Below are 19,362 nucleotides of genomic sequence, written 5' to 3'. Positions count from 1 at the left end.
TGAGGGGGAATTTTTTTTTCAAGGTCAAAAAAACTGTTTCATTTTTTTTTTACAGAATTTACATATATACAAGGGTACGAATGAAAATATGCATGTAATTTTGTGCCCAGCTTCGCAGCTAGGTTCTCTTGATTATAAAAGCGTATTCCCTTTGCGCGCTTAATTGCGCATGTATATTTTTGTGGGAGCACTTTGGGCATTTGTGAAGTATATAAAGAAATGGGTATTACTACGTTATAAATTTTTTTTTTTTCCTTATATTTTTGCCCCCCTTTTGTTTCTTCCCCTCGTGCGGCGCCTTCAGAGTAACGAGTGTCAACGGGGGACGAATGACGGTGGCGATGGTGATGAGGATGACGGAATTGATGGCATAACAAATACAAATGACACAAATAGTACAACAATACAACAGTGCAACGGTACAATAACATAGTAACATAATAAATATGCATGGGAGCCATTCGACAGAGCCGAAGGGAAAGCAACGCACCTCTAAAATGAACAAGTGGTACGGGTTCAGTTGGCAATATACTGGGCCAGAGGATCGGATCGGGCTGGAAAGAAAATATTACTAAACATGTGTGCAGAACTATGGTGCGGCCACGTATTTTTGGGAGTATTTTTTTTTTTTTTTGGCGCCTTTATTTGGGGGAAAATTGGCAAGAAAATGTAACCCCCCCAATGCGCCTCCGCACCTGTACCAAGTAAAATAAAAACATAAGCAACGTATACCCATAAAAAAGATATTAAACATAATAGCCTCTTTTTACCTATGTAGGTTGCGCGTACGGATGGTACGTCATTTGAATATTGAACGATCGGCGTGCGCTACTACTTATATATGCACTCATTATTATATGCTTTTATGACATGCCTTATTCCTCCGTTGTGCCACTCGAAACAGTGTTTAAAAAGTTGCTTACCCCTTTTTTGTTTTGTTCTTCTAACTTGTAAAAAAATAGGAGCGGAGCGTCCTTTTTGCATCCCCCTCAGCCGATTTGTTCTTTCCCCCGCTGTGTTTCTTTTTTTGCATCGTCCTCAGCCCATTTGTTTTACTCCGCTGCGTCCCTTTTTTTCGCATCGGCTCTCTTCATCACTTTCTTTTAATTTTCCTGGCCGAGAAGGTCGTTGAAATGTGAGCAACGAAAGAGTGGCGCGCTTAATTATGTTGTCCGTTTGGCCAAAGGGGATCTCCACGTAGCCCCTATGCATAGGATAGGAGTGTATACCTATGAGGTTACTTTATAAGGTTGCCTATGAAGAGTGCCTATGAAACCACGTATTCTTCTGCATTTCCACTTGTGAGGGGGAAATTTTTTCACGGAGAAAGCAACTTCCCCTTCGGAAAGGGAGATAAGTAGGTATAACGAGTTATAATACATGCGTATGCACAGCGTGGCATTTTTTGGGTGACTTCCCTTTTTTAATCTGTTGGTGATCCTGGGTGGTTGCAGGGTTAGGCGGCGAATGAAGAGGCATCTCCCCTAACCCCAACCTCTTTGGCATCCCGCAAAGAGAAAAAAAGACGTTACAAATGTCGAGTCGCGTATTCATTTGTACATTTTTGTTTAGAGTGGCATGCCATTTTATTCTCCCTCTCTCGTTGTTTTTTTCTCCGACAAGTAGTTACCCTTCCTCGTGTCAAATGGCAATACACATGGGATCCGTTTTTTTGTAAAATTGCAATATTTGTCATTCTTTATTTTATTTTTTTTTTTTCGTGTTAATTTGTATTTCCCCATTCTGTGCGCTCCATGCACATGCCCTTGTGAGTGAATTTGCCAAGTGAGCATAAACATAAACACGTTGGAATATAAGCAGAAACGTGCGCAGTGTATTAGCGTTATGCGCTGCCTCATATTTTTTTTTCCGTTTTCTTTTTCTTTTCCCACGCCGCAATTTGTTTGTGTCCTTTTTTGTCTGTTGTGGAGTTTTACGGAGCCAGGTTTTGATTCCGCCGCTGTGGTGTACTTAATGCAAAAGCAAACGTCAAAGAGGAGGAAAATCCTCACCTACCGTGAGATAACGCCAAAATTGGGGGACACAAAAGTGGCAGGTCGCGCTGCTTACATGAATAGAAGGAGAAAGTACCATCACCAGGTTGTTTCAATTGCGAGAGTATACATTTGCAACTCTCTTGTTTGCGCTAAAATTGTCGCAACGGTAGAGGCAGCTAAATGTGTGAGTGTGCCAATTGTGCGCATCATCGGAAAAAAAAATAATAAAAAAACAGCACCCTCAGCGAAACCGTTCGTGCAATCAAAAAATCATTTTTGAAGGAGCTATCAAAAAGAAAGGAGAAAAAAGAAGTCGGTAAAGATCGAGGCAGTCGTCATTTGTTCATCTTTTGATTGAGCTTTCCTATCTTTTCCATTTTTTTTTTTTTTTTTACCTTTTTGGTTGATTTTGCACAACCAGGGGGAAGGACAACCGTTCCTTTTTTTTTATGGTCGACAAAGATGTACACTCCTCATGCATACACAAGTGCTTGAAGTTATCATAAGTTCGTCTGTTTCGAAAGAATAGCTGCCCTCATTTTTAACCTGAGGGGTGAAAGCACCTTCTGACGATCCCAACATGTCAAGGAAGTACTACGAAAAGTTGCTCGGCGAAATACGTAAGAGTGAAAAAAAAATAGCCATGTGCATATGGCCAAGGGGAAAGCTAAAAATTACAGACACCCTCTGAGGGTCTCTTTTTTTTTTTTTCTTCTTCCCCTTCGGCACCTAACCCGTCGTATAGATTGCATGGACATTCTTGATCGACAACAAATTGGCACAGCGCGATGAAGTTACCTTCTTGGCAGGTGCTCTTGTGAAAGAGTTAGAAAAAGAGGGAACGTTCGCTTTCGCCATGACCTTCACTTCACCTTCCCTTTTTTTTTTCTTTTTTTTACTGCTTAGAAAACCAGTCCAAGCCTGTGGAGTCGAAATATGGCTCCTACATTATGCAGAAATTTGGATGGGCCAAGTAAGTAGCAGGGAGAGAGGGACGCGCCAGAGGGAACAGCTGTGACGGCGGACCGGAGCAGGGCCGTTTTGCTTTGTAAGTAGCCCCATTGTGCCCATCTTCCCTCCCCCCAATCACCGCACTTTTCTGTTTCTTCACCTGAAGGGGAAAGGGCCTCGGGAAACTCGAAAATGGGGACGTGAGCATCATGAAAATTAGGAAGTACGGAGAGCACGGCGTAAGTGAAGAAAAAAAGGGGAAAACAATGCCACCTGCGAAAGAACTACAAGTCGATGCACGTAGCATTTTACCGACACAAACGCTTCGTCCTCATGACAATCATGTTTCTTGAAATGCCTGTCCAGTGTGTACCCGTGACACACTTCCATTTTTTCCACACCGCACCAAATTTCATTACCATTTTTTGGTCAACCCTTTTTTTTTTTTTTTTTGCTGTTCAGCTAGGATATGAAGAACGCCAAAAGAAAGAAGACGAAAAGGGAGGCATGTGGTGGGAAGACATGTACAATAATTGCGCCAAGAAAATAAATCAAACCGGAAGTAAAGCCTCCCTCCCCACCACCGAAGAAAAACCGGAAAGGAAAAAAAATGAAAATATAAAATATTCCATTTTTGTTAAAAAGAGCGATACTTCATTAAATTCAGCAAGTGATAAATGTATGTCATCCAACTGGGACGACCAGGCTTCTACCCATGAGAACAATTCTGAGAAGAAGAATGCCAATGTAGAGGGGCAGGGGGAGAAGATGAAGGGAGGGCGTACAGATGGTCCAAAGGGCAGTGAAGCAGGCAGTCAGATAAAATCCAGTGGGGCTAACCTCAACTGGAAAATAAAAACCGGTAATGCATTAATCAATAAGGTGAATATAATCAGTAAGGTAACGAACAGGTCGAAAAAGAAGAAGAAGAAATGGAAAGGGCGAAATGTGTGGGGGAAGTGCAGTGCCAAGTGGAAAGCCCACGGGAATCGAACCTCCGTACAGAGTCATCCTTCCTCGTTTGAAAAAGGAAACATTCAAAAGGGGAAAATTTTGAATCCAGGGTGAAGTGCGAGATAGACCTGAAGCACACACACACCCTTCCCTCCCATGCACACCTAACGGGGTGAAGAATAAACCGAACCTCTATGTTGACGAGGCGGATAAGACGCCGCCAACACATGCGGGGCTTCATTCGTGCGCGTAATGTGCCGCACATTGCGGGCAACTGTTTCCGTTAACTAGTTTTTTTCGAACAAATGCCAAGTGTTGTAACAGTTTAATCATTCAAAAAAAAAAAAAAAAAAAAGAAATTTATCGTGGTGAGTTTTGCAGACGCGATGTAAGCAGCGTTCCTGCATGGCTAAACAAAAAAAGAAAAAATAAAGGCACGGAATACGAGGGGGAGGGGCTGCCACACTTGTGAGGGGATCCAAAAAGAAGAGTATTATAAAATGGAATGGCACATTGCAGAGAAGCACGAGTGGGAAGACTCATTTTTTTCGCTTCCGTCGGTCCGCCTTTTCAGGTTCTTCGCCTTCTTCATTCGTGCCTTTACGTTTACTTGTTTTTTTTAGTGCGCTCTTGGCTTTTCCTTTTTTGCCGGAGTCCGTTTTGTCGTCCGCTTTGTCGTCCGTCGTGTGGTTCGTCTGGTTTGTGTCGCCAACTTTGGCTTCAGTCGTCACTTCTACGGTTTCTAACGTTTCTACCGCTTCTACGGCGGGGTTGGGCGGGGAAACTGGGAGGCCCACGTTCTCGTCGCTCATAATTTTCCATATTTGCTCCGAGATTTTTTTCTTTAAGACTTCCGGGAAGAGCTCCTTGATGTACTTGTAGAGCTTCTGCGGATATTTGAGCCTCCAGTTCTCGACTCGCTTAGTGATTTTGTTCCACATGTAGCCTGCGGGTGGTGAGTAGCGGTTAGCGTATGGGTGGGGTGAGACGGTGTAGCAGAGAAGTGAGGGGGTGAGAAAAACGATTTGGACATGATTGCCGCTTCACATCTGTGTCGCCCCCCTTTCGCATCTCTTGCGCGATGCCTACCTCGGTTGGGCTCCGCCTTGATGCACTTGTTGATTATGTCCTTCTGGTTGACCTCGTTCTGCTGATCAATTTCGAAAGCGAGGAACGTCGCCCAGCCGTCGCCGAAGTGCGGGTTGAGGCTGATCACGCGGTAAAACCATTTCCTCGCCTTCTGCATCTTGAAGTGCTGCCAAAACAGCTTCGCCACGGTTAAAATGACGTAGGCGTTATTCCCACAGTTGTTAAAGGCAGTCACGGATTTGCTATTCTGGAGATTCTTATTTTCAAATTCGATTGCCTTGGACCAGAGGATGCCGGAGGAGGGGCATTCTTTCAGTGCCTCCGAAATGACAGGAGTGACATTATTACTATTGCAGTGAGACTCGATCTCTATTAGTTTAATCCAGAGTAAGTCATAATTTTCGATGACCCTGATGGATGCATTGATGGTGGCATTTTTACTAATGTCATTCTCTGCATTGGATAAGTTATTCACGTTGGTTCCACTTTTGGTGACATCATCGCCATTTCGGTTCAATTCTTCTTCAAACGCAAATTCGTTGCTCTCAATGATTTCTTTGTTTTTCAAAACGTGGTTGTTACTGTTTGCCGCGTGGATGCTTTTGATTTTTATTTTTGCCTTTTCCACTAGCGCCCTAGCTGAGGTGTAATTTTTTTTTTCGATTTGGAGGTCTATGGCACATAGCCAGAGGTTGATGGAGGAGGGGCAGTGCTTCAGCCCCTCGTCGTATATTTTCTGTGCATTGGCGTAGTGATCACTCGGGTTACAGGGATTAGCAGTATGGGGCTGCTCCTCCTGCGACTGTTTCTGCTCCCCTTGCTGCTCCTCCTTCTCTTCCACGTCGCTCCCACTGTGGTTGCTGCTAAGAATGTGGGGGGCACAACTCGCAGTGTTAACTCCGTCTTGGTGGATCTGTCCTGCGAGAGTCCCCGCTTCTGCTCCTCCTGCTGCTGATCCTGCAAGGAAGTCCATCTTAGGGCGCATCATTTCTAGCTCTATTTGCCCCGCAATCATATACAGCTTGTCGAATTTTTTGTGAGTTTGTAGCGCTTCATGTGCCAGCTCCTTGGCGTCCTTATAATTTCTGAGTAGTCTTTCCAGCTGGACAGACTGCATCCATATTTTTGGAGTGTTACACTGAACTCTGGATTTTTTTAGTAAAAATCGTGCCCTATCGAATTCATTGTTTTCTCTTTCCAGTTTTATGGCTGCTAAGGATATCACTTCCGTGTTCTGATTGTGCATAAATGACTCAGCAAGTATTTCCCTCGCTTTGTCAATCTCGTTGTTTAGCCACTTCTGCTTTGCGTACATTAACCAGAGGACACTGGAATGTGGGCAGTTCTTCACAGCCCTCTGTAGGACCTGCTCCACATTTTCTTTCTTCCCATGCGCTAGTTCAAGGTTGGCCAAAGCTAACCAGAGGGATTTCTTCGTTTTAAAAATCTTCAGTGCTTCATTATAAATCGCTCTAGCGGTGTGAATGGATTTGTTTTTAATACAATTTTCCGCGTCCTGTTTGTATATTCGCTTCTTATTGAGGCTTTCTACTCCTATTTTCATTGTATTCCGGATGATACTCTCACATGTTAAGGGGAAGTCAGACTTCTCACTCTCCTCTGCGAATTTTAACCATTTTTCTCGCTCGAAAACGACATTTTTAGAGGACAAGTTTTCAATACACCTTTTAATAATAATATCTACCATATTGTGATTGCCTTGTTTCTCTTCTAACTTAGATGCATTGATCCATATTTCTGCGCTGGTTGGGATTTTTTTTCTCGCTTCGTTTAGAACCTTCTGTGCTTCACTATAGGGACATAGCCTAGCCAGGGCAATCCACATCTCGATGCAGTGTGGGATGCACTCCACGGCTCTCTTTAGCAATATGTAGGCATTGTTTTCACTCTCCAAAGATATGGCCTCTTTCCAAAGACGAACTGAATTGGGAATACACTCTATGGCTTTCCTCAGAACCTTCCTCTTATCGTCAAGGTTATTTTCCTTCCTGTAGGCTTCCAACCAGAGCTTAACCGATGTGGGTATTTCCTTAATCGCTTTGGTTAAGATGATTTTAACTTCACTTAGTTTGTCTTCAAGCCGTACTGCCTCCAACCAGATATCTTCATTTTTCGAGCATTCGATGCACCCCTTCATGATGATTTCTTTCGCTTTGTCTTTCCTTTGTGCTAATTCTTCCACCCTAGCAGCTGCAATCCATCCGGGTCCATGCTTCGGATTCGTACTGATCACTGATTTGAGTAATGATCTCGCTTTGTTAATATCCGCTATATCTGTATCGTTCACTAAACTTTTAGCATTTAAATTAGTTAGGTACCCCTTCGGATCGATAACAGTCTGCCCTTCTACACTGTCAATCAGCTCATCCAACTTTACAGACAACACGGTCCCTCTCGCCTCTCCAACATCATTTAGCGAAAGTCTGTTTACTCCGTTCATCAGGGGCGTATTATATCCCCCAGCGCTGGACGCACTCAAAGGGGTATTATAACCGGAGAGGGTAAAAGGGGTGTTCAATCCGCTATACGCTGAGGAGGAGGTATTTCGTCCTTTTGCTGTTAATAAATGCCTAGTCAGAAATGGCGTCTCCAGACCGAATCCCCCTCCTCCTCCTCCTCTCATGAAGGGAGTTTGTATCCCTAACCCTATGGGTGCACTCGCACCCAAGGGGGTTCGTAACCCTAACGGGGTTTGTATGCCCAGCGGGGTCTGCCTTCCCAGTGGGGTCTGCGCTCCGAGTGGAGTTTGCGCTCCGAGCGGAGTTTGCGTCCCAAAGGGGGCTCTCATTCCGATGAGGGGCGTTCTTAACCCTAGAGGAGTCTTCAACCCATTGGAAGCCGAACCGGCATAATTCAGGTGCATATTGGAATCGTTCAATCTGCTCATGATAAGACTATCCGGAGTGGGTAGGTAACTCTTTGGGACCTTCTTCTGTTTCTGTCTTGAGTAATTCATAACAGTTGGGATGGATTCCCATTCCTCCGCAGTTACCGTTGCTAATCCTTTTTTCAAATCACTAAATTGTTCTTGTATGGTCGGCTTCTGTGCTCTCATTTTTTGGATCTCTTCCTTGAGCTTTATTTCTCTTCTACTTTTTCTCCTCACATCCATCCGTGCATCTATGTTTTCATAAATCGCATCGGCTTCTTTATCATCTTCATCGTATTCTGCATCTTTAAATAGCGATTCTGAGTAGCCGTGGAATTCATCATAATTGAAGTCGGAGTAGTCGTTTTTGTCCTTTTCGTCTGTTGTATCATCTCTACTGACACCTCCAGAGAATCCCGTTACTCCTCTTCCCTTCCCGGGGATGTAACCAACTGGCGCCTTCCCAAAGGGCTCCGCCTTCACCGAGTTAAACGTATACATATCCTTTTGGGTTGCTTCTCATTTGGAGTGAGAACAGCAGCGTGGGCATCTTTGGTGTGGACCCCCTGGATATGCGATCATGGCGCTTTTGCGCAGAAGGGGGGAGAATCAAAGGGGGAATGGAAGGATGAATAAAACGGGAAATGGAAGGGTGAATGGCGAAATTGTGTTCCAACGAAGAAAAGGGCAATCTATTACTGGTTGGTCACTTCCACCGCAGTGTTCAATTAAGTATGCCTTTAATACGGCTAGTTTATTTTTCTCTACACAAAGTGGGCCGCTTCGGATGTGTAAGGGGCGACACATGAACGGTTTGCTACCCACCGTTTGAGAAACAAAACGGTCGTTTTGGTGTGACACCCCCTTTTTTGGGTTAACCCCCCCTTTTTTTCTACGCAATCTCCCTAGTTGCGTGGCCAATGGGGAGAGGCAAATGTGATATCTTTGCTTTCTTGCTCATATGGCCAATTTGGCTCTTTTTTAACTCTTGGGTGGGGTGGCATGGAAGAATACACCCTTCGTAGGGGCACTTGCTCCGTTTAACGCTGCTGTGATGAGGCCTAGATGGTGACTTCCCCGGTGATGTTCACCATCCGTATGCTTTAAACCCTCGCTGTGGGTATATACCCCTTAGGGGTAAAAATAAATATTCAAAGTCGAATTGAAGTGGACCAGTCAACCAGCCGCCGTCACTCTTTTATAACGCATCTCAGAGTGGGTAGAAGAAAAAAAAAAAAAAAAAAGGAAGAAAGAAAGAAAAAAAAAACGGGGGACAAAAAAAAAAAACATTTGCATTCGCGGCTACCGTTACCTTATTGCTTTCATTTTTCCTTCCTCCCGTGGCAAAAAAAAAAAATTCGTTTAAAAAATTAGCAAGGGTTCACGAAACGAGAGAAAGATTTTCACCTTTGTAGATAACATTGCTCGGCAAAAATGTAAACACATTTTTATTTGGCCCTACAAAATTGTGCCTTTTTTTTTTTTTTTTTTTTGTCAAACATTTGCTTCGAATTAGCTAAACGGAAAACGCCTTCCCTCCTTCGCCCTAGAGATGGGGCCACAAAAAAAAGAAAATGCATATGCATCACCTCCCCGGCGAATAAAGAAATGGTGTTACGTGGGCAGCGCACAACTATTCGGTATAGGTGCATGTGGGACGATGTTTAACCATCCGGTGCTTCCTTGCCTTTAACGGATTGCCAAAAGGTGATACGTTCAAATGATCTCAAAGGGAGTGGCGAAAGGGAGCGATGAAACAGAGCGGTGAAACGTTTTTTCCCTTTTAACCCCTTCTATGTTCACATATTGCACTGCCAAGCGAATGAGACTCATATTGGGGGAGAGACAACCAAGCATAAAAGGTTCCTGTAGAGGAAGGGCTCTCCCCCTCTATAAGAAAACGAAATTATTCTCTGAAAAGTTCTGCCTCTATGACAATGTGCTGATGGTAAAATTGGCTCTTCCGAGTCGCCCCTTAAATGGAGATATGACAACCCTCTTGTTCTATGTAGCGGTGAAGCCAGAGTTGGATGAAATCTATTTTTTTCTTCTTTTCTATTCTCCCCCACTCGTCCCCGATCTGTTTATATGTCTGTCCATACGCCCTGTTCGCGTCCTCCACCTGCATACCACCTCCACACACAGTGCACCTACACAAACGTGTGCGTGAGAATGCCGCACGGGAGCGGTTGACCTGGACGCTACAAAAAGGTGAAACAATTTTGAAAGAAAAAACCCCATCAATTGAAATGCCCTTTAAAAAAAAAAAAACAGACAAAGTTGCTTTCTTACATCATTCGCAATTGGGAGTGGAGATGGGGAAGCATTACGTCCTGGCTACGTCTACGCACCTTTTAAAAACTACGTACGTATAAAGGTGAGCAATTTGAGAGATAGAAAAAAAAAAAAAAAAGATAGAGTGCAAAGGAAGGCAACAGTAGAAGCGGCGATGCACTGTGTACAATCTACTTCTTATCCTTTTTGGAGGTGGCACCGATATGAACAGAAAAAAAAAGACGAACGGAAAGATACACTAATGAGCAGCGGGTTGGATGCTGCACACTCGTGTCGCCTCTCACCCCGTGCGCAGTTGCAAAATTGCGCAACGGGCTGTGCGGTTATCCTGAGAGAAGCATTCATAAAAAAGGAGTTCTGTCAAAATGGGTAAGACAAAATGGGAAAGTCAAAATGGAGAGGTCAAAAAGGGCAGTCGAAAGGGCAGCCAAAAGGGGCATGCCAAAACCCTTGCCCCCCTTTGTGCACACATCCACATTTGGTCATCCCACATTGGGTGGGAGATTGATGGGCTGATGTGTTACACCATATGGATGGCATAACTGCGGTGCCACGCAGGGCTGCATTGTGGCCCCCCTTCATCCCCCGCGGGGTGCGGAGAAAATGTCTACGTTGCTGCGACTAGGTCCCCAAAAGTAGTACTCCTGGATGCACAGGAAAAACCTGTACAGAATGTTCGTGGGCTTCAAATTGTAGGTCAAAAAAATAAACCCACTGCAGAAGATACAAAAACGCAGCAACCTCCCCACAAGGGGGTAGAAATAAATATTCAAGAAGCAAAAAAGCAGCGTAATAACCACCAGGAAGTAGCCAAATCTTCGCAAAACAAAGAATAAAATCTGTGACCACCTCGTGAAACAGAAAAGTATGTAGTGAAAATATTTTACGTTATTAATAATTTCATCATCTATTATATTTGAGACGAATGTTTTAATAACCTGTAGGTTATTTTCTGTGGTTCCCTCGTTGCTGCTTTCTTCGTCTGTTATATTGACGTCACTACTCGTGTCATCGTTGTCCGTGTTGACTTCTCCCGTGCATCTGCTACTGTTGGTTCGTTTTTTCGTTTTCTCCTCCTCGGCTGTGTCTCCCCTTATGTCGGCTTTGTTGTTGTCAATGGATCCGTTGTCCTTTTTGTGTTTCTTTCCGCCTCGGGGAGGGTCTTTATTACTTTGGATTCTGTTCCCGCTGTGACTGTCTACGGCGCTTCTGCTCTCTTCACTTGTTCCACCTGTCGCGCCTTTTGCGGCTTTCTCCCCTTTCGCGCGCCTTGGGCCATCTCCCCCATTGCTGCAGTCCCCCTCGGCGCTCAGGAGCGCACTCGCCTCCGCGTCGCTCCCGCAGGAATCCGAGAGGCCACTCGAATGGTCCGTACTCAAGTCGGTTGAGGAGCAGCTACTATAACTACCGCTGATCTGAGAGTCGCTCGTCGAAGAGGCATCCTCCTTTAAGGTGTTATCATTTGAGGGTACTTCCCCTCCCTTTGGCGGGCTGTAACCACCAAGGTTCTTCGCCTGCATCCAGTAGCTAAACGCTTTGCTCCTTCTCTTCCTCTTCTTCTTCCCCTGCTGTGCTCCCAAGGAGTGAGCATTCGCAGTCCAGCCAGCCTTCGCCCAAGTGCCGAGTTGGCCACTTGCTTTCATTTTGTCACTTTCCTTAATGATGGAAACCAAAATGAAAAAAATTATACTTAAGGCTACTAAAAAAAAGGAGAGAAAAAATTTGGAATACAAAAAGGAAAAGAAAAAAAAAATCAGAAAAAAGACAGAATAGAATGGCGTCTTCCATGAGGAAAAGTTATATATAATTGAAAAGAAGGGCAACCAGATCGTCTCAACATTTCCTTTTATAGTCTTTAACTCATCATACAATTGATTTATGTTTAATTCTTTGTCCAATATTTCGTTGCTCTTGTGGACATAGGAGTAATTAAGAGACGAAATGCAGTTTAACTGCAGAATCCAATTGTTGTAGTTTTTTTTGTTAACTAGTTTAGCAAATAGCCGAACGTTGTAATCGTTCGGACACTTTACCCCTCCCGGTGAGGAAGTATCCTTGATTAAGCTGGTACAACCATTGTTGGCAGTCGCTTCCCCCGTCTGGCCCCCTTTTGGATTGTCCTTGCTTTCCTCCTTAGGTGTCTTCTTCTTATAATGATGAAGATCCATCAAGTGTCCCACTTTGTTAATGTACTTAACAATGATATCATACTTCTTAGACAGCTGTAGATAGAAAACATCGATGAAGGCACTGCCAATATATTCATCCTCCACGATGCCCTCCGTTTCGTCCATGTCGTATAGCTGAATTTCTATTTTACTCTTGATGTAGTGAATTTCGATGTCGATTCTTTCATCCCATATGTTTAACGAACTGTGTAAAGCTTTGGTCCTATAAATTTCTTCATTATTTAGGAGTATTTTTAAATAGGGGTGCATTAGGTCGTTGTCTTTATTCGACCTGTAAGTACTTATTCTGTTTAAGTATCCATAGAGGAATAACTTCACGATTAGGAACCCCCTCGTCTTTTTTGCATTAAAGGTTTCCTTTGGCTTAATGATGCCGTTCCACCACTTGTACTCCTTCAAGCTCCCATCGTCTTTTATATTTACCAAGTGTACCCCCTTCTCTAAAATGGAGCTCTTCGAAAAGCGGGCTATTTTGCTGTTGCAGCCGGATGACACCATTTCGAGGGAGTGGGCGAGGTGGAGCCTGCCTGGTCTTCCTGATCTACCCAGCCTACTTGGCGTTTCTCTTTCTCTCGTAACGCGATGTGCACATTCATACAATACGTACACGAGTGAGCGAACGCATTTATACGGACGTGTACACACGTGTGTAGCTCTGCGGGGGTGACGGCTTCGTCACGCGCGGAGTGGCTCCATGCTATGCGGGGTGGGGAAGCCAAAGTGGGAACAAACAAAAACCAAAGAATTAAAGAACAAATGGCCAAAATGAATGGTGAAAAAAAAAAAATGGCATAACGCATTCAGTGCTTGCGAAGCTGAATTTGCTTATTTTGTGCCATCCCAGTCCCTAACACGTCAAACTTTCTACCCTCGCAAGATTAGCATTTTTTTTTCTTTTCCCATATAAAAACTGCAAACATTAATGGACAGGCCCCAAAGAAGGCGATCAATTTTTAATTTGTTGAATTCTCCTCGAATGTGTATGCATACGGGTATGCTCAAGGCCCAATCGGCGAAACATGTTCTATTGGTCGATGCGCAAATGTACAAGCGCGATTGGTGACACAAAAAAAAGGGAAGATCATTTCGTCGGCTGCTGTTGAGATGATATGACTTTTTTCTTTTGTATACCTCGAAGAAGTGAGAATGGCTTGCTTTCCTATTTGGTTTTTTTTTTCTTTTTTTTTTTTCTTGTTTTTTTTTTTCTTTCCTGCACCAAATGGTGTACGTAAGGGGGAAAAAATATGAACAAGTCAGGCAATAGGGATAGGAATAAACAAAGCCAACTTAGGAAACGGAAAAGAAAAGTGGAGGATCTGTTTAACGGGGAACCCTTCACAAGGGAGTCCCACAACAGGCACCAGTTAAGAGCAAAGAAAAAAGAAACGAGTGGCTAATTCGATTCATAAAAACGAAAAAGCGGTGAATGTTACATTTTGTTTTAAAGGTTGCTGGCCTGTGTATATGCACACACAAGTTGACTTAGCCGTTCAGATGGAGATATAAGGATGTGCCAAATTGCACACGATAATGGCTTCCCCATAATGGTGACTCGTTCGATAAATTCACCAATTCTCATAACATGAGAAAGGGGGCGCAGAAATGGACGGAAAAAAAAGGGAACTACAAACAGGGGAGGTGTTTCACTCCACTTGTGAAACGAATACACATTCGTTACGACTCAAGTGCTTCTTTTTCTTTTGCCTTTCTTTTCCGTCTCTTTCTGCTTCGTCAAAATGGAAAACGAGGGAGGAACAATTGTGGGTTGTTAGTTCATCGCTCTGCCTCGCCGCTCAGTTCTTCCTTCCATAGTCGAACGCCCTCCGGTGTATTTTGCTCTTCTCCTCGTCCAAAATGTGCTTCACATTTTCGTGGTCTTCATAAATTTGAATTTTGTTGGTGGTTATGTCTTTCTCTCTTTTCTTCATTTGGTATATCCCCCATTCCTGGATAAGAAACCGCTTCAGGTAGAGGAAGTAAATTATTCCCAGCACGCCGAAGGAAACTTTCTGAAGTGGGGAAGTGGAAAAGTGGTGTCGTGGTGAAGCGTCGATGAAGCGGCGCGGGCACCGTGTACCGATCGAGGTAACACTGGACAACGCGCTGCTGAGAAGCGCATCACACTATACATGGCAACATTCGCGATGTGAAACCCACGAGCGTCCCTCCCGCAGACGAGCAAGGAGCCGAGTACGCGTTCAGCCTAGCCCCTGTGGCATAAGGGGAAGAAAAAAATGCACACTACATTGCGTCGGTGAATTTGTGAATCAACAGAGAAAAAAAGCGAAAAAGTAAAGAAGCGAAGCAGTCAAGGCGCTGTTTTATCAGGTTTCCTAAAAAGTGACGTTGCAAGGGGGAGGCTCCAAGCATACATATGCGACACGAAACGCATGTTCTGCTTTACTTATTTTCTCTTTTGATAACTTACTACGCCATTCTCCCAGAGGAACTTTTTCATCTTTATGTGGCATCAGTGAGTTTCCAAGGGGGGTGGAATTTTTGGCTTACACTTAAACCGGGGACTCAATCCGAAATAATCTCATGTTAAGCGCAGTTTTACATAGATATGTTTCCGCATAACGAAATTTAATGGCACGGCGATGAGCTACAATTGGGGCGTCGTACTGGATGGACGAATCGACACCTTTTCCTTTGCTGCATGTTTGGGAACAGTGCCATGGGGCACATTCATTTGACATTACGCCGGTTGGCACTATGTGCAGTTGGCTAATTTTACGACGGAGAAATCTTTACACTTTCGATTTGTTATTCCTAAATTAAAATTTCCTTTCAGTTACCTGAGCGACATAACCATGTTCGCGCATCCGTGTGTAAAAATTCGTGGAATTTAAAAAAAAAAAAAAAAAAAAGGAGGAAAAGGTAGGTAATTCAGAAATGTAGCTTCCTTGTGCATCATTCCAAGAGCGTATACGGATGGGAAAAAGTGGGAGTAAAAAATGGGGGGAAAAAATTAAGAACCATATGCATACTTATATGCGCGTTTATACACGTATTCATACGCGCTTTCATGTAACAGGACAGAACAGTAGAGGTGCCCAACGCAAAAAAGGGAAGCTTCTGGACGATGCTTGGAGGTAGGATAGAATGGAAAGAACTTCACACGGAATGGATAATTGCTGCGTGTAGCATTAACGGTGAGGGAAGGCAGCCTCCTGCTCCTGTTCCTTCTTTTTTCTTCTTTTTTCCGCCTTCTTGTGTTGCACCCCTCAGTGCTTCTCCGTTGCGGCCTTTCTTCTTTGCATTATGACAATTTTTTGTATTTCTTCCCTCTTGGCCTTGCCCCTTTTATGAGTACCCAATTTTTTCTTGGCATATTTTAAGCTTCTCTTCGTGGCAGCAGAGGTGCCGATTTTGATCAATTCGATTAATCGTTTCTCATATGGACTAAATCCAGTTATTTCTCTCACGACGTCATTTATAAGTTCCTTTCTTTTTGACTTTGACTTCTTCTTGATGGTCTGCTTGACGTTCCTCCTGGTGACCACATGTCCGCTGTTGAAACCGACTATGAGGGGGGGGAGATGAAAATGCACAATTATTACACAGGTGGATGTGAAAAAGGATGTCTGCAATTGGTTCCAACTGGAACAATGCATTGGGGTACCCAAAAGGCTGTTGTTAACCCTGATGGTGTTTGCTCTGACGTAAATGCAATGACGGAGGAGCAAAAGGTGGGTACATTTCTGTTCAGTGCAGAGTTGCCACGCAGGGGCGATGTAGGCTGGGCCAATTTACGCGAACAGACGACACGCGATTATTCGCCCCTACGAATATTTATGTGTGACCCCCCAGCTGATTCTCCCCTCGGGACATTGCTCTCCAGGCGGTATGCAAAACCTTACCTGCTATTCCAGTCGCTGGCTTGATAGTTGATTTCCTTCCCATTTTGTGAAAGTAGAAAAAGAGATAAAAAAAATTCGTACGGAAGTAGCAGCAGATAGGGAATAAATTAAACTTTCAGATAAACCCTAAGTTTGGAATGAATAAATTAGATGGGATACTCCAAATTACGATTTTTTATTTTTATCATCCAGCATAAGCTGATTCGTACTGTTCAGCGCTTCTTTTTTATTTTTTTTTTTCGCCTTTTCGTTGCAAAAGTGTACGTATGATTTGTTTTAATTTAAGGGGCGCTCCAATTGGGAGGAAAAGAAAAAAAAAAAAAACGCAAGAAGATTGATGCGAAAAGAAAAAGAACATGTGAAGGGATGTTCTACGCGATACCTGTTACCAATTAGGTATGCACTTCTTTCGGTTTGCCCTTTTGTGTTTATGCAAGAATGAAAAAAGTGGAGGCAAAACAGAGGGGGCTACGAAAAAAAAAAAGGCCACGCACTTTACGCTTCACGAGGAGGGGGGACCAAGAGAAAGAGAGAATTAAACCACTGCGTACTCATATCAACCGCTGTTAAAATGTATCCTCATGTACATGCACGTGCTGCGGAGTTTTATGTTGCCTTATGAGCGCTCCTGTCCCCGTTGCACACGCCTTCATTTATAAATTCGTGTTAATTCGCGAAGCCAATATCGCGGTGGGGGACTTTTCCCCTTACCCACCCCCCGGCTTGGGAAGGGAAACTCCTTGGTCGGAAAGAAAAGGCAAGGAGGGCACCTATCATATCACCTCCACATAATATATGGGCACTATCTCTTCAAAGTGTCGCCTGCTCGATGCTACCGTGCCTGCAGCGGCATCGAACCTCCCCTCCTCCCGGTGTTATCAGTGGTCAGTTGGTATGTTGTCCTCTGCCGCGTCATTTGGGGGAGGCACCCAAGCCACCTGCGCGTAAAAAAAAAATTTACTTTTCGTGGCTAGCGAAAAATTGGCAATTTTTTTTCCGCGCGCGCGAAATGTTTTTAATTTTGGATTTGTTTTAATTGTTTTTTATTTATTTGCTTATTTTTTTCTTTCTGCTTATTGTTTATTTTTCTGCTCATTGGTTATTTTTCTGCTCATTGGTTATTTTTCTGCTCATTGTTTATTTTTCTGCTTATTGTTTATTTTTCTTCTGATTGCTTATTTTTCTCCTTATTATTTATTATTCTCCTTATTGCTTATTGTTCCACTTAATGTTTATTGTTCTGCTTACATCTTATTGTTCTCCCTATTTTTCCTGTACATTTCTGCCACCCTTCCACAAATCATCCAAAACATGTGGAAAACCCCCCGTCGAGTGTGAAAAACGCGTTAAACAGGTTTCCTGTGAAGGAGGCTAAAACGATTCTCCCCCAGCAGCGCCGTTTTTTTTTTTAAATATCACTTGCGACAAAAATTACATTTCAGTTTGTTCATATGTACCAGAGTGAACATTCGAAGTGATCAACGTGTGAAAAGCATAGATACCTGGTTGGGATAATCTCCCCTGCTGGGTAGACCCTTCTACTAGTGCGCGACACCTTATACGTTCGGGTGTCATGAAGTGAAAAATGTAAGATAGTCAGGTGCATACAGAAATTTCAACATGCATACATGTGCAAGAATTTCGTAACTATGTCATGGATAATCGCGCAGTTTCTGCTCACGCCATTTGTATTCATTGACGTAGATGACGCTTTTGTTGAGAGGTTTCCTTTTTTTTGCCTATCCCCTTTGTATGGTATGCCCCCATGAGGTGGGAACATCTTCTCGTATATAAAATTCCCCCCTTACATTGCTAAACCAAAAGAACAGTGTCCAAGGGGCACTTGAGTAACTTTTTTAATTTTATTTTCTGTGATGATCTTTAATATAATTGACAAGCATATGTCTGAATATAAAATGTAACTGATGATATTCTATACAATCTGAGAAAATAAAATTATTAAGATGCTCATTGCAGGGGGAGGCAATGCATTCCGGAAAGGTGAAAAGTGTAGCACAGCAGGGAGTTCGGTTAGTCAGCTATCTCCCTGATGCTTCCCAAGTGTGTGTGACCATGTGCACTGCGATTGCTATTCCCTTGTTACGCAAGTGCAAAATGCAGAGCGCGTTAAAAAAGGGGGGCATAACAACATTCGAACGTCGTCATGGAAATAATCAAAAAAGGTTCACTATTAAAGGGATGGAATGCCCATACGTTTTTCCCTTACTTTAAGGTAACATTTTTCTTCCTAACCTGGGGAGAGCTCCTTCAGTTACGTATCACCCGAAAACACCAAAGGGTGTGGGAATCCCCATTTTACGCATTTCCCTGATGAGTAAATGACACAGTTTGATTATTCACCCGTCCCTGCGTAAACGTAGACCCTGTTCTTATCCACTTTGGAGTGAAACACATAAACTGCTTCTAAGTGGGTGTAAAATGCTCTGTTCACGTGTTTTATCGTTTCTTTTGATTGAGGCAGTTTTGCCTTATCGCCATTCCAATAACAAATTGGCAATTCGAAACGGTTAAGCTTTTTGTGGCTGAACTGAAAACGCAACCTGGTAGAATAGTTGCATCCGTCATCACAGCGTAACAAAAGTCAGGACATATATCATATCTGTGTTATTTTAGCGGTACGGTGGTTAACATAGAAAAAAAAAATTACCAAGTTGCCAAGAAGTATCCACATGTGGGGAAAATATATCTCTCCTTTGATGATATACTTTATTTATGAGTTCCCACGAATGAAACAACAGCAAAATGGAACATAGATACACAGGGTGGGTAGCACGTTATATAGAGTGACAAATGGGTCCATTTGTCTCCTTTTAAATATCACCAATCTGTTCTTCAGTTCATCGGGTGGTTCATTTTTCGTGGGAAAATTGTAAACAAGTCAGACCACTTATGTAACTATGCCATTTCTTTTTTTTTTTGGAAATACCATTTTGGCTAGTTCAAAAAAAAAAAAAAAAAAAGGTTCATGGAAAAAAGCTGTTTATATAGGAAAAAAAAGGTAGTTAAAAAAAAAAATCCAAATCACAGTGTCGTCATAAAAAATAAAAGTCCACTTAAAAGGGGGAAAAAATAAAAATTTTTAAAAAAAATAATTATATTTTTAAAATAAAATA

General features: G+C 43.1%; 5 protein-coding genes across 5 annotated transcripts; 1 reads left to right on the top strand and 4 right to left on the bottom strand.

The window, feature by feature from the left end:
• Nucleotides 1-2,577: 2,577 nt before the first annotated feature.
• C922_04067 (hypothetical protein) lies at nt 2,578-4,016 on the top strand (the record flags this gene model as incomplete). Its single annotated transcript, XM_008819652.1, has 4 exons — nt 2,578-2,617; nt 2,904-2,970; nt 3,115-3,187; nt 3,411-4,016. The coding sequence occupies 4 exons, from the start codon at nt 2,578-2,580 to the stop codon at nt 4,014-4,016; spliced, it is 786 nt and encodes a 261-aa protein (XP_008817874.1).
• Nucleotides 4,017-4,441: 425 nt separating this feature from the next.
• C922_04066 (hypothetical protein) lies at nt 4,442-8,382 on the bottom strand (the record flags this gene model as incomplete). The annotated part of the gene is made up of 2 exons (XM_008819651.1): nt 4,442-4,848; nt 4,992-8,382. The coding sequence occupies 2 exons, from the start codon at nt 8,380-8,382 to the stop codon at nt 4,442-4,444; spliced, it is 3,798 nt and encodes a 1,265-aa protein (XP_008817873.1).
• A 2,372-nt stretch (nt 8,383-10,754) lies between these two features.
• C922_04065 (hypothetical protein) lies at nt 10,755-12,863 on the bottom strand (the record flags this gene model as incomplete). The annotated part of the gene is made up of 1 exon (XM_008819650.1): nt 10,755-12,863. The coding sequence occupies one exon, from the start codon at nt 12,861-12,863 to the stop codon at nt 10,755-10,757; it is 2,109 nt and encodes a 702-aa protein (XP_008817872.1).
• Nucleotides 12,864-14,158: 1,295 nt separating this feature from the next.
• On the bottom strand, nt 14,159-14,823 carry C922_04064 (hypothetical protein; the record flags this gene model as incomplete). Its single annotated transcript, XM_008819649.1, has 2 exons — nt 14,159-14,374; nt 14,794-14,823. The coding sequence occupies 2 exons, from the start codon at nt 14,821-14,823 to the stop codon at nt 14,159-14,161; spliced, it is 246 nt and encodes an 81-aa protein (XP_008817871.1).
• Nucleotides 14,824-15,592: 769 nt separating this feature from the next.
• C922_04063 (50S ribosomal protein L36e) lies at nt 15,593-16,271 on the bottom strand (the record flags this gene model as incomplete). Its single annotated transcript, XM_008819648.1, has 2 exons — nt 15,593-15,891; nt 16,229-16,271. The coding sequence occupies 2 exons, from the start codon at nt 16,269-16,271 to the stop codon at nt 15,593-15,595; spliced, it is 342 nt and encodes a 113-aa protein (XP_008817870.1).
• Nucleotides 16,272-19,362: the final 3,091 nt, after the last annotated feature.

This window comes from Plasmodium inui (genome assembly GCF_000524495.1).
Source record: "Plasmodium inui San Antonio 1 unplaced genomic scaffold supercont1.19, whole genome shotgun sequence".
NCBI classification, from domain to species: domain Eukaryota; phylum Apicomplexa; class Aconoidasida; order Haemosporida; family Plasmodiidae; genus Plasmodium; species Plasmodium inui.
Note: the sequence above shows the minus strand (reverse complement) of the source record. Positions and strands in the feature narration are given on the sequence as shown.